Source organism: Piliocolobus tephrosceles, chromosome 1, assembly GCF_002776525.5.
Source record: "Piliocolobus tephrosceles isolate RC106 chromosome 1, ASM277652v3, whole genome shotgun sequence".
Classification (NCBI taxonomy): Eukaryota; Metazoa; Chordata; class Mammalia; order Primates; family Cercopithecidae; genus Piliocolobus; species Piliocolobus tephrosceles.
Window position 1 is genome coordinate 147,454,578 of NC_045434.1, and position 15,391 is coordinate 147,469,968.

A 15,391-nucleotide genomic window follows, 5' to 3' on the forward strand; every position below is an offset into this window, starting at 1 on the left:
TCGACTCTCACTCCACAGGTCTTTCTGTAAAACCGAAATCTTTTTATGCATTTATGATACTTCTGGGGACATCTGGGGACTTTTTTTTTTTTTTTTTCCTGTGAGAAAATGAAAAGGACTCTAGTGACTATTTGGTCTTGAAACAGTTTAATTTAGTTTTTTTCTTTATTCCCTTTCCCTATCTCCATTCTAGAAATTAACATAAAAATTCATTCTGGCTAAATTCCCAATACATTTTCACAGTGAGCATTTTCTGAAGTGAAAATTAGTAGCTTCCTTGCAGTTTCATCAGGAATGTGAAATTTTGGAGCTCACGGGGTGGAGAACTCAAACCCATTTATGAATTAATACATGCTGTTGAGGGTACCTCACTGTCTGCAGAGTGCTGGGGAATCTTTTCTACAGAATCCTGAGTATCTAAATAGTATATTTTAATTTTCTTTCTCATTGTACAGCGAGAAAATACCATGTTTTATTTGCAAAAATGAATTTTGGAACAACTAGTACCTATATAAGATTACACTATTTACACCATCCTTAGGGATTGGCAGCACCTGGGGTAAGTTACAATGTATCTTTCTAGTTCCTCCTCCTCCTTCCCCCTCCCGATTTTTATCCAGGTGAAATCTAGTTACAGTGAACTTTAAGGGCAACCTCAAATAGGAACCAATGTTAGTGGGGATAGACATATGGTAGAGGGGCGTGGGGAGATGACCTCTGCCTTGGTCTAGCCATTTGGGCCCTGAAGCAGCCTTGAATCCTTCAGTCTCCAGACCTAAGCTATTGAGCTAGCATCCTATTTTTTTTTTTTTTTTCTTTTTCTTGGAATGGCTCTGGTCACTCAGGTCCAAAACCTGTAATGGTATAGGCTTCTCTGGCAATTTATAGGGGCCATGGAAAAGTAAATCAACTTGTAATTGTTAAAGACATTTGTAAGCTCAAGTCAGATAGATAGGGATTTGAATCCTAGTTTTTCCAGTTGGAAGCCATTGTAGATGTCAGAAAAAATAATTAATTTCTTTATGTATTAGTTTTGATAGCTATGAAATGGAGAAAAAAAAAACGTGTCTTATAAAATGAAGATGAGGATTAAATGAGATAGTAAATGCTCAATAAAAGGCTGAGGAGAGCATTTATTAACAATTCATTACAAATGCTACCATTCTTTTTTTCCCTTCACTCATGCTGCAAATATTTATTAAACCGTTGCTTCCTTCTGAGAATATAGAAAAATGGAATAGATGTACAAAATGAAATGCAGAAGCTTGCATTTGAGTAGAAAAGGCAGCCATCTGCTTCAGCAAATGTAATACAGGGGGTAAGCATAAAACAGAGGCATATCCCGGCCGAGTGGCCCCCAGAGGCCAGAGTCATTAGGACACCTGAGGATGTCAAAGAGGAAGTGTTCAAGCTAAGTGTTCCAGGATGAATAGGAGTTTTCCAAGTAGTCAAGGGTGAAAATATGTTTCCACTAGAGGGATAGTGCAAGAGTTTGGTTTTGCTAGAGTTTAAGGTAGTGGAGAACGTGGTCCCAGAGGCTCGGGAAAGAGGCTGGGGCCGGGTGATGAGAGCTCCTGAATGTCACACTAACGAGTTTGAATTCTGTCATACTCAGTGGGCCTTTACCACGTGAGGAAAAGCAGAATGACATTAATGAGGTGATGCTCTTCCCACCTCTAAGTGTGACTGACCCAGAATAGAGACCCTAGAAAGCTCAGTGACCACTGATACGTCCAACCCTTCACTTATACATGAGGAACCTGAGGCCAGAGATCAAGTCATTCTGCAAAACACCTGATCAAGCATGAACAAAACAAAAACAGGTTATCTGAGTCTAGTGCTTAAACTTCCTCCATATTAAGATCCTCATTTAAATCCAGGCTGCTTCATCTAAGCCCTGCATTCCATGTACTGGATTCCAATACAAGTACTGTTCCTGGGTGCTTTACTGAATAACTGTGTCTCCCCCACCTACTGAAAGCCAGCACTGTCAGCCCTGCACGCTGGAAGTGGGGACCTCAGCTAGAACCAAGGATAGGAGTTTTCCAAGGAGGAAATGAGTCGATTGTAATGCATTACAGATGCAGAAACAAATTCAAAACCCAAAACAGATTGAGAGACTTCCTTCTTTCCCTTGGATTTGCAATCGCTGTTTTAGCACTGGAAACCACCGCATCAGGCGGTGGTAATAAGAGCTGCTCCCAGCTCTTATTACCCCCAGCTGCCACCCAGTCCTTCCTTCCCCAGGGCCTAGCAGGAAGCACGCCAACCAAAATGTGTGCGTGTGCCTGTGTGTGTGTGCGAGCGTTTTTGTGTTTTCATATTACAGGTACCTGGGGGAACTCGCGCCCCAGAGCAACAGAGCAGGGGCTTGCCTGGGTCTCCTCCCATATCAGGGCCCAGAAAAAGCAGTAGAAGCTGGCTTCACCCCCTGCTTCCGCAGGCTCGGTTCCAGCAGCGCCTCCACTTCTCCAGACCCTGGGCGCTTGCCTCTCTCCTCCCTTAGCAACCGGGAAGCTGTGGATACCAACGGAGGGTGGGAGCCCGGGAGGCTGCGGGTAGCCCGGGCGCCCAGGGGCGGCGGCGGCCCAGCCCAGGTGCCCGCGCACAGGGACCCCAGTGGGGAGCCACCCCGCGAGCGCGACTGTCGCAGCGCCAGCGCGCACGGGGCCCCAGGCACCCACCCTCCGCACCTGCCGCGGGGTCCCAAAGGGATCCTGCAAAAATGAGCCATTCTCACCCCGCTGGGTAAGTGACAACTGGAGCTTTTCCACGCTGTGGCAGGTGGCGGCTTCAGCCAGCGGCCCCTCCTCCTCCCTCCTGCTGCGGAGGGAAGGGGCGAGAGGGGAACGAGGGGGAGGGCTGGGGAGAGGAAAAAATATACGAATTCTGGGTTGCAGCGAGGATGGCAGAAATCCCAGGCATCATGTCTCCTTCCTCCCCTTCTTCGTTTCTTTCACCCACGTTCGCCCCTTTTGAAATTTTCACCCTGGAAGGATTAAAAAATGGATGTGAAAAACGCATACAATTAAGCAAGGACCTTCGCTGGGATCAAGAAGATCCTGTGGTGTGGAACATGTGTGTTTAGATGCAAAAGAAGAGGTTACCAAAATATGCATTCGTTTGGAGATTTGAGACTAGGAGATGCATTCTTGCCGCAGCTTACATATAAGCGAGGTGTGAGTTCATTCAGTATCGAAAGGTTTCATTGGGAAGAGGGGGTATTATTTCAGAGATTTTTTTCCGTCCAACTCAAAAGAATCGTAAGAGTCTTTAAAAAGTATTTTAATAAAGGAAGCTTATATGGCACAGGAAAAGAGAGGAAGGAGTTGTGTGCCTGTGTATTTACTCATGATCTTCAGTTGCTTTAGGTAGGTGAACCCCTTAGAGGACCTATTTTGGCAATATTCATTGTATTCTAGAAAGAACTCCGTCATCATTGGCTGTTGAAAAAAAAAAGTTTCTTTTTGTTTTTGGAAGGCAGACTATCCAATTTCCTCCTGAATTAGACAATGTAATGCATATTAGACAGTTTTTTATTATGATACATTTAGTAAGAAGATAAATATCCTAGTCAATCTTGCAATTAAATTGAAGATACTTTCCTTTTTAATTGCATTTATTGCACATTTTTAGGAGCAGCAAATTAACAGAGGACAACATATTTGAGATCATTTGGAGTTTGTGATGTTTGAAATACCACATTAGTCGTTGTGTTGGAACTTACACCGAAACTTCAAGATTTTACTTTTTAATGAATTCTCTGAGTGTAATGACATAAATGAAAATGTTTGAAAAAACTAAAGCCATATAAGGTGCCATGTTGAAAATCATTCTGAGAACTTTTAGAAAAGTGATATAGCTATGATTAAATGAACTTTTTGTTTTGTCTCAAGTTGAATTTAATTTAGGTACTTTTAAACATTTTGATGCTGAACTCCTGTGCAATTTTAGTTTTCTGTGGGTCATGTAAGATGTAAATAGCACTATTTTTCAGCAGCTGATGTTTGCAGTATGTTTGCATTTGGGAAAATAAATGTATCAGTCATGGTTGTCTTCCTATGTTTTTCAAGTTTTTGGCTAGTTAGAATCTGATTAGACCATTTAATCATCTTTTTTAAAATGTGAAAAAAACCTGTAGCTGTTTATTAAACTGTGCATGATTAAGATTTCAGAAACTGAAGTCAAATTTTTCTGAAGTTCCATTAGTTCCAAGCCTATGAGGAAAAGGGAAAATTTGTGATTTAGTGAAAGCGTATGTTACATGGTTCTCTTCAGGAAAGATATTAAGATGGCAACAAATACTTTGCACCTAAGTGGTAAACTCCTGAAAAGTAAGCACAATATTATATTAATTTCTCTGCCCCCTTTATTTAGGACAGTGTTCAGAACAAAATAAAACTCAATAAATATGTGTTGAATAAATGGTATCACCGGATGGTGCATCCAATCTAGAGATGCATGTATTTAGAAATGAAAATTTTGTTAGAACTAAATATTTTTTAAGTGCCTACCATGTGCCAGGCTCTATTCCAGTGCTTTACATGAACTACCTTATTAAATCTTCCCACTCATGACGGTTTTTAGTCACCCTCATTTTTAAAGATAAGGATTTTGAGGACTGAGAAGTTTCTAGAAGTAGCATTGCTACGAAGGGTAAGGGCTAGAATACAAAGCCAGACAATATAGCATTAGAGTCATTGCTCCTCACTATCACAATATGTTGCCTCACATGGTCAACAACTGAGATGTGCAGGAGCCTAAATACATAAAACTTTGTGTCTGGATCAAACCAACATCTGAAAGAGGATGGCTGTATGTAAGTATCTAGTATTTTGATAGATGATTAGAGGCTAATTTTGTAATAGTGTGTGTCTGTACATTTTTTTGGTTTTAATTTATCAAAAGAAAAGACAATAAGCATAAATACAACAAATCTAAATGTCTTAAAATTCACCCAAGAACAAAATTATTTGAATTGCTAAAGTTTTTCCTCAAATGAAAGTAGTGACTTTTTCTTGCTTATGTTACCATTTGGAAATAATAAAAGTTTCAGTAGCAAATAAAAGCCTTCATAGCTGAGAAGGCTTTTCTATCATTACTGAAGCAGCTTGTACTTATTACATTTTAAGGGTAAAATGGTAATAAAATGCAGTTATACACTAAAACAAAAATTTTAAATCCCTCAAATGCCACCAATCAATAAATGATGTCCTGATTCCTTCTCTTAGTGCTTCCTTTGATTTCCATTGCTTACTTAATTATAGCATGAAGCACTTGATGTAAACATTGCAAAGGGCCTGTGCTGGCTTTGTTTAGATAGAGTTTGGAGTAAATAAAAACGGTTTTTAAAACTTCTGCCAAAGATAATAGAGATTTTGAATCTGAGCTGCATCATAATTTGGTGGAAGTCAACTATAAAATACCATTTCCAGCATTGCTATCTCAAATGAAATTGTTTTAGAGTAGAAAATTATAATTGATTGTCCCTCTAGTTTGCTAAATCTCACTCATGTTGCTATTTGTGTGTGTGTTTATGGATTGTGCATGAGTTCTAGAGATGGAATGGGGATTTTATATCCCTCAGTCATGCATGAGGATAAAATGATATGGCTCTTCTGGCTCCTTCAAAGGATCATCACTGAATCCATGTGAAGTTGGCTTTCTGTGTGAAAGATACACTTGGCTCTAAATATAGTCACACTCATCTGTAAATTTTCTTTTAGGAAGGACGAATGAGAAGCATTATAGGTCATGTCAAGAAAAAAAACAGAAGACATATGTTTTGAAAGACTGTTCAAAGGTTTAGAAGCATTTTTTGTTAGTTTAGACTTATTAGTTTATACCTTTTTAATGTAAAGAAGTGTTTCTGTAATGACAGAGTACACTGAAGACTGGTAAAGAAAGAATACATACATCCTTAGTACTACCTGATAACTCAGTCGTTTTTCATCGAAGGCAGATTAGAAACCACTGTTAGGTCAAGTTGTCAATTTTACATAGTATGTGCATCCAGGAGGGACAACAATGATAAACCCATCACGTTATTTACTACAGAAAGGTCCATTACATTCTTAAGTAGCATACGTTTCTTGCCTTCTGAGTTAGCAAACTAGGATGTACTTTGGATAGCTACAGTAATATTCTAGTCTGTTTGTTACCCACTCGCACCACCAAAATTATCTCTTTCACACAGAATTTCAGACTTTAAGTCATTAAACATTTAAATTCAACTTTGGTAGTTTCTATTCACCCTCCCGTTAAATATTAACAAATTATGGAGTAAATTGATTGTGCTTAAATTAGGTGAATTGAATAGGCTCATTTGTTGTGGCTTCCTCTGTAAAGCATTTCATGTTATAGATTCTACTCTTTTAAAAATATATATCGATGTCTTTTATTCTCTTACTCCTTTAACAAACATGTTCATGTAAGTAGATGGGAATGGAAAGGGGTCTATTATGGCAATGTCACTTAATTCTTTGAATTCCTTCAGAGTTATAAGCCAAATATCACATAGTGATCACACACAAAAAATGTTTTTTATGATCTTTCAAATGACAGCTCAATTAGGTCCTTCTTCAACTGAACTGAAAGCTAAGGATTGGAAACTACAGTGTTTGACTTGCAATTAGATTTGTTGCCCAGTCATGAAAGTCATTTGTTGTATCAATACCTGTGCAATACTTCAAATTGTCTGTTTCTAGGTGTTTTTCTAAGCTCAAAGCACTACCTAATAAGACCACCAGATGAAGAGTGATGTGTCTTTCTGCTGGAAAATACAAAGATAATTATAAAAAAGTAGGTGGAAATCAACATGACTGGAAGTGCGTTTTTCAGGAAGATCAATTTTAGGGGAGTACAAAGTAAACTTGAGCAATAGAAATTGATTCCCTTAAAACAATTGTATTGGCCTGTTTTTACACTGCTATAAAGATACTACCTGACACTGGGTAATTTATAAAGAAAAAAGGTTTAATTGACTCATAGTTCTGTATGGCTCGAGAGGTCTCAGGAAACTTACAATCATGGTGGAAGGCGAAGGGGAAGCAAGGAAAGTCTTACATTGTGGCAGGAGAGAAAGCAAGTGAAGGGGAAGTGCTATACTTTTAAGCCATCAGATGTCATGAGAACTCCCTCACTATCACAAGAACAGCACGGGGGAAAGCGCTTCCATAATCCAATCACCTCCTACCAGGTCCCTCCCTCAACATGTGGGGATTAAAATTCGAGAGGAGATTTGGGTGGGGACACAGAGCCAAAGTATATCAACTATCCTTACCCAAGTTCCCCCAGGAAAGTCTTTGGGTTTCACTCAGTCTCCGCTGAGAAAAACCATCTCTAACTAGGAGGCTAGGTGGAGATTTGCCCAACTTATTTTGATTATTCATGAATCCATACAAGGTTTTCAGAGAGATGGGAAAATAAAATTTCTGATTCAATTCTGAATTTAAAAATCAGCCCCAAATATTCTGAATTTGAGGTAAAGTTTAATCATTTTTGAGGTTTTTAATTTCCAGTGCTATCACTTTCAATTAAAACTTTAGCCACTGAAGGTAGTACTGAAATAATCTAACCTTTAGTTATTCATTTTGGTACAGACCAAGAGAAGTGGTGTGCAGACTGAATTACTGGATTTTCCCCTGCTATGACTTACTCACTTCCCCACACAAATAGTTGAGAATAGTGTTATGTTATGGAATGACTCCATACATGTCAATCAGTTTAAATAAATCTGTCAAATTAAGTGGGGATAAAATTTGCAAAAAAAAAATATCTAAGATTAAACATTCACATTAGTTTGTAAGTGTCTTTGTCACCTTTTTCTAAACTGGAAATCCTAAATGATACATTATGTTTATGATTCATATAAAAAAAGGATAGAGGAAAATCAACTGAGTCATAGACAAAATAAAGACGTTGGCATCACAAAAAATTGTGAACAGATATATATTTATGCTTTTATTTTTAAAAAAAATTAAGGTAAACGTATTCATATACAGTTATTTCATTAATTTTACTTTTTGTTTAACTGACCAGCTACTAGTCCTGATCATATTGAATAGGAAGACTTGTAAAGTGCCCTACTTCTACAATGCCTGCATATTCAAGGGAGAATTATTTGAGTCTGTAGACACTGCATTTTGACGTTTCCTTTGTTTATTGCTTTGGCTTAGATCCATGGTTCTAAAACTTAAGCATACAAAAATTGCTGAATAGTACATTGAACACACAATCACGTGTATTGTACTTCATGGGTTAAATAAGTGATTTTCAGGGACAGATTTTTTTTTTTTTTAACCAGGTAGTATATTTGCATATTGTGCTAACTAAAAAGTTGACCCAAACATAGGATAGGATCTGGATTCCAGCAGAGCAGAAGTCATTTTGTTCTTTCACTGGCCAGAAGCTCTAAATCACGCTCTTCTTGCACAAGTCCCAGTAAGGAAACACATTCTTCATTGACAACATCATTGCTGCAAATTGTTGTATAAGGAAATATACTCAGATTAAAGTAATTCACCTGAGAGTTTGCCTTTTTCGATTAATGTTTTTCTGGAGGAAAGAGAAAAAGATGTGACAAGTTGAATAGCGCAGCTTGAAAAATCATATCTTACAAAGGCTCTTTCAGCATCAGGATTAAACATTTTTTGACAATTGTAAAATCATTGCTTTCACAGTGAGCCACAAGAAACATACTTTAAAAGTGAAGAACATTGAAGGGTGTAGATATATAGATTTCATATAGATCTGGATTCTTTAATAATTTCTTATTCTGTTGTGGGCCTACTCGCTCTTGCTGTCTTTGTCCCCTTGTCTCTTTTGTATGGTTAACTTTTTTGGTCAATGAGCAAGTTACTGTGAAGTGCAGTTTTTTCTGACAGTGAATGCATGGTTTCCCCATGCTCTGGGGACTCTCTTAGAGATCCTCATTATCCTCTTCTCTTTCTTCTGAGCTATCTACATGAATGTTCTGGGATGTAGAAGGTGTCTATACCCTTTTTTTGATGGTCATCAGTGATCTTTTTCTGTTTGCCAGCACGGATAATTCAGAATCAAGGTGTGGTATTTTGAGTTTTCTTGTACTCAGAAAAGATGTGCCTTATTTCTTCTGTCTAAATCCATGATACATAATTAAGTTGGTCACCTTTCTGGTTATTTCTGTGTCATGGACTCAATTGTGCCACCCTCCCCTCTGTCTGCCACCCCTCCCCTTGTAATGTAAATGTTGAAGTCCTAACCCTCAGTTCCTCAGAATGTGGCTGTATTGGAGACAGAGTTTTAAAGAGGTAATTAAGGTTAAATCAGGCCAATGTGTGGATCCCAATCCAAGGTAACTGTTGTCTTCAAAAGAGGAGATTAGGACAAAGACATGCTCACAAACACGGCCATCTGCAAACCAAAAAGAGAGACCTGAAACAGACTCTTCTCTCACAGCCCTCAGAAGAAACCAACTCTGCTCACACCTTGATGTCAGATTTCTAGCCTCCAGAACTATGAGAAAATAAATTTTTCTTGTTTGAGCTACCTGATGCCTTGTTACGACAGCCCTACCAAACTAATGCAACCTGTTTGCAGCTGCTGATGCTCCTCATTACTTGGCTCTGCAAACGCTGAAAGTGTTTTTTATGAGAAATGCAGAATCATTTAAAATAAATGATTGGTTGATTGACTGATTGATAACATATGGGGGGCATGCGGGTCATAGTCAATTTGGGCCCTTAAAATAGAATACCATAGACTGAGCGGTTTATAAACAATAGAAATTTATTTCTCATAGCTCTGGAGGTTGGGGAGCCCAAGAGACATTTGCAGGGTCTGGTGAGGGCCTGCTCTCTGGTTCACAGAGGGCAATCTTCTTGCTGGGCCCTCACATGGCAGAAGGGGTGAGAGACTTTCTGAGGTCTTTTCTGGAGTGCAGTGGCGCGATCTCTGCTCACTGCAAGCTCCGCCTCCTGAGTTCACGCCATTCTCCTACCTTAGCCTCCGAGTAGCTGGGACTACAGGCGCCTGCCACCACGCCCAGCTAATTTTTTGTATGTTTAGCAGAGACGGGGTTTCACCAGGTTAGCCAGGATGGCTGAGGGCTGAGGTCTCTTTTTTAAGGCACTAATTCTGTTCTTGAGGGTCCTACCTTCACCTAATTGACTCCTAAAGGCCCCATCTCCTAATAGCATCACATTATGGGTTAGGATTTCAACATATGAATTTTGGGATGATACAGACATTTAGTCTATAATATAGAGAATGGAGATCTGAAGCCAAAAGTTCAAAAGGGAGATAAAAGTCAAAGCTAACAAAAAATATGAGTAAAAGCTTAGTGAGGAGAAATAATTAAGATAATAAATCAATGATCTCTACAGGTAAGTGTTGAACTGTAAAGTCTGATTAGTAATCAAATTACTCCCTACCTCTCAGTGCCTGATGCTGGTTGAGATAGAAAATTGAACATTTTAAGCTGGTGATCCATTTTTATGTGACTGTTATTATTTTTCTATAATAGTCATAAACATTTACAAATTAATGAAAATTCTTAGGGCAAAATATTGAAGCAAGGAAAGAAACAGCAGGAAACTAAACAGACAATATAAATTGCACATAGTAGTTATGAAACAGCATTAAAAACTGAGGATTTTAAATTGAATTGAATCATAGTGTTTTATAGTAGCAGTTAATTTGGCATTCTCTGTATGCCACGGATTGTAATATTTTATATTTGTGAATATTATTTGGCTCTCATACAAAGAAGCTGTTTCTCTTCATAGCTTGCTCCAAGATATTTACAATAATATTGTTTCTGTTGTTTAGATTGAAATAAAATAATCTGCTGTAAATTAGAGTAATAGAGTTAGAAGGAACTTCAACTCTCTGGGTACTAGGGATACAAGTGTGTGTGTTTTTTTAAATCTTCCTCTTTGTATTTATTGTATTTTGAAAATTTTTTACTTTGAGTAAAGTACCACGAGGAAAATCAAAATCATTTGAACTTCTACGTCCATGAATATAGTTTGCATTTTTGTTATATTCCGGTGGATTATTAAAGTTGATTATTCTGTTTTTAAAACTATACTGATAAAGCTGTGCTACTTGAAGAGCTGCTTCTAAGACTATTTTGTCTTTGAAGTTATACCAACAAGTACCACACAGATACTTGACTTGTAGCATTTGAATAGTTTTTATATCTCCCATGTAAATTGCAAACTCCATAGGGTGGAGACCATACCTCTCTACATCTTTGGGTTCTCACTGTACCCCAGGACTATGCTCCAAACTTAGCTCAATAATTCCTACCATATGTCTCTGACTTTAGTGACTTAGGAATACTTTCAGCTGCAAGTACCAGAAAGCCAAACTACTAGTGGCTTAAATCATAATAAAAGTTATTATTTATTTTACAAGTAGTCCTACAGGTAGGTGATTATATTTTTTAGTAATATCAGGACTTGGGGTCTTATCTCTGCAACTTTTTTTTATTTTTTTCTATGTTAGCAAGATGACGACCCTAGATTCAGTCATTATATTCTTATCAAACCACTCCAAACCAAAAGGAAAAAGATGGGTAAAAAGAAGACTTCTTTTAACAAAAATCAGGAAGGACACCATTTTTAGAACCCTTCCAGTAGACTTTTCTTTATATCTCATGGACCATAACTGCAACAATGGATAGACTTTGCCATAACAGAGAGTAGGAAAGGGTATATTTGACTTCTCTAACTTCTACTATGGGAGATAGGCAAGGAAGACAAGTTTGGGAATGCCATCTTATAGCCAGTCAACCATGTCCACTACAAAGCTTTAGTGACTGGCTGTCTGCTACTGGACTTCAGTTGAGTTTTAGATTGTTATATTTGCCAGATAGTTGTTGTGTGACCCTAAGCAAATTTTGTAATCTCTCTGATTCTTGTTTTTTTCCATCCTTGTGGGATTTATATCTGCTTTGTAGTTGTTGTTAGGGTTAAATTAGATGCTGTAGTACATTTACCACAGGACCTGACACATAGTATATGTCAATATGTTTACTTGGTGTCTGGTAGCTTATAATACTGATGGTACGTAAGTAGGCACAGACTTCTATAGAACAACTTCCATACCTAAGTTCTGAGCTAGATGCAGAGTTGGGTTAATTGGAGAAGGCATCCTGGGGAGATTAATTTGGGGAAAGAATGTTGAAGGCCGCCCTTCAAGACATAAAATGATCTATCTGGAAACATTTTTAACTTTTTTAGAGATGTGATCTCACCATGTTTCCTAGGCTGATCTCAAACTCCTGAGCTCAAGCAATTATCCCACCTTAGCCTCCCAAAAAGCTGGGATTACAGGCATGAGCCACTATGCCTGGTTGGGAAACATTTTTAAATAGTAAAAAGCACTCTTTAAAAATTTAGTGTAATTTCAGTCATCACTGCAGTAGTCTATTGTGACTTTGAATAAGTGAGAAAAGACAACAGCATTACTTGTTCATTTAGGTGACATGTTCTTAGAAGCAGGCGAGGATGCTATAAAAGCATGTGAAAGCTGGCCTGTAAGGAGAAGTTAATGCCTCTAATTAACTTTTGTTTTTAAGTTCTACTTGTGTCTTGCTTAGTTTTTGGAACCTTGAGTAGAACATTAACTGTACATAACAGATTAGGATTTTTCTTTTTTTAACAAAATGATATTTGACTTCAATTTTAAGTCATAAATTAATTTCAGATTTATTTCTGATCATCTCCTAAGCCTTTATAAAAAAAGGGTTTGAACATTTTTTTTCTGTTGAAGTCAATAGTTGGCAATATCTCTGCAACTGTAACAAATGAATATTACACCACAATTCATAGGGATTTATGTAAGATTATGACTTTTAAAATCTTCTTTCCCATAGTTCTTCTTTCCTTTCAGTCAAGCTGGAGACATGAAACTTCAACTCATGCTGGAATCTTCCAGAACAAAACCTTAGGGAGTGGGTGAGGCTGGCCTCAGGCTGCAGTGTGTGAAGAGGAATATTGAGATTTCAGTCCTTGGTGAGGAGATTGGCTCAGAAAAATTAATGGAAAGTCTGATGTTTCAGGGCCACATGCAAGAGCATGGAGCAGAAATCAAACTTGAGAATGCTGTGACAGGGAGAAGGAGAGCCCAGGCACAGTGGTTAAAAGACAGAGATATTCAGAAACTGTAGTCAGGAGTGTGGGCAAAAAATGGGAACACTTCGAAGAAGGAATGAATACAATTCCAACCGTCTGAAACTCATCTTTCCTATCTTTTTCTCTTCCTCTAAATTAAAAGGACTGATATTCCAAAGAGAAAACATCAATGTCCAATGCAAAAAACTATGAAATAAACATGCTATTTCAGAAGAGGATTTATTTTTGGTGTCAGAAGGATGAAGCTTTAAATTCCAGTTATGCCTTATGTAAACTCAGGAGAGTTCATTTCTGCATCTCATTTTCCTCCTTCAAAAATATGGAGCTAATAAATATCGACACATCATGGGAACTCAGTGAATGGCAGCTATTGTGTATTTATTTTGATCTTTGTGTAAAGCATATGTTGCTTAAGTCTTTAGGATTTAATTCTTAAGGGACATAAACCCCAAATAAATAAAATACACAGTTCAAAATAAGCAGACATGTCCCAAGCTAATTGGAAGGGAGCATAGAGAAGGTGTTCCCAGTCAGTATTTCACTTTCTTGTTCAATTAAACTAATTTCTTTTAAATGACAACCTGTTCTTAGATTCATGAATCTTTACAAAGACAATTAACATTGACCTACCAATTCATGACCCCTCAAAATGAGGTTGCTCCTTTAAGGAAATCATGCTCTGAACAACTGAGAATTTTAATAAAAATGGAAGCAATGACTCAGAAGAGTATTTGTACCTCTCGAGCACACTTGCTCTTTTTATCAAATTTGATAATTCAAGACAAACTCATGAAACTGCATCATTGCTTTGACATTGACAAATGGTAGAAAGACTGGTGAAAATCTTATGGGTATTATTTTTAAATGGTTAAGTATTTAAAAGTTAGTCAACTTCTTTAACCTTTGCTCACATCATTATCATTATCATTTTAAATCTTACTACTGCGCATAAGACTTACATTTTAGGGCACTTAAGAAGCTTTTAACATGGTTGATTATGTTTTCCTTCTCAACCATATAGTAAATTTATTGATTTGTTCTCTTTGATGTCTGGCTTTTCTGTTTTGGTTTTTCTTCCTTTTTTCATTTCCTTCTTCTTCTTCTTTTATTCTTTCTCATAGTACCTCACTCTGGAATGAATACAATTCCAACCATCTGAAACTCATCTTTCCTATCTTTTTCTCTTCCTCTAAATTATCCCACTCTCTTCCTCTAAATGATCCCACTCTGTGGGATCATTTCTAAACATGCAATCATGGTGGAAGGGAAAGCAAACATGTCCTTCCTCACATGGTGGCAGGAAGGAGAAGTGCCGAGCAAAAGGGGAAGCCCCTTATAAAGCCATCAGATCTCATGAGAATTCACTCACTATCACAAGAATAGCATGAGTAGCATGAGGGTAACCCCATGATTAAATTATCTCCCACCAGGTCCCTCCCATGACACATGGAGATTATGGGAACTACAATTCAAGATGAGATTTGGGTGGGGACATAGCCAAGCCATAGCATAAATAATCAACCAGTTCCTATTTGGGTGACAGAAACTTGTGATCTCTCTCTCTCTCTGGGACTTTGTGTATGATTTCCCTACTTCTTTTTTTTTTTTTTTTTTTTAGTGGTTTTTATTTTTTTTATTTTTATTTTTATTTTTTTATTTTTATTTTTTTTATTATACTTTAAGTTCTAGGGTACATGTGCATAACGTGCAGGTTTGTTACATACGTATACATGTGCCATGTTGGTGTGCTGCACCCATCAACTTGTCAGCACCCATCAATTCATCATTTATATCAGGTATAACTCCCCAATGCAATCCCTCCCCCCTCCCCCCTCCCCATGATAGGCCCCAGTGTGTGATGTTCCCCTTCCCAAGTCCAAGTGAGCTCATTGTTCACTTCCCACCTATGAGTGAGAACATGCGGTGTTTGGTTTTCTCTTCTTGTGATAGTTTGCTAAGAATGATGGTTTCCAGCTGGATCCATGTCCCTACAAAGGACGCAAACTCATCCTTTTTTATGGCTGCATAGTATTCCATGGTGTATATGTGCCACATTTTCTTAATCCAGTCTGTCACTGATGGACATTTGGGTTGATTCCAAGTCTTTGCTATTGTGAATAGTGCCGCAATAAACATACGTGTGCATGTGTCTTTGTAGTAGCATAATTTATAATCCTTTGGGTATATACCCAGTAGTGGGATGGCTGGGTCATATGGTACATCTAGTTCTAGATCCTTGAGGAATCGCCATACTGTTTTCCATAATGGTT

General features: G+C 37.8%; 1 protein-coding gene across 1 annotated transcript in view; it reads left to right on the forward strand.

Annotated features, from left to right (window-relative positions):
* The first annotated feature begins 2,453 nt into the window (after window positions 1–2,453).
* Window positions 2,454–15,391, forward strand: part of ERICH3 (glutamate rich 3) — a 115,996-nt gene continuing 103,058 nt past the window's right edge. Inside the window, exon 1 of the mRNA XM_023207581.2 lies at window positions 2,454–2,748. Coding sequence (XP_023063349.1) covers window positions 2,726–2,748 — 23 coding nt within the window. The 5' untranslated portion in view covers window positions 2,454–2,725. The remainder of the gene's footprint in view (window positions 2,749–15,391) is intronic.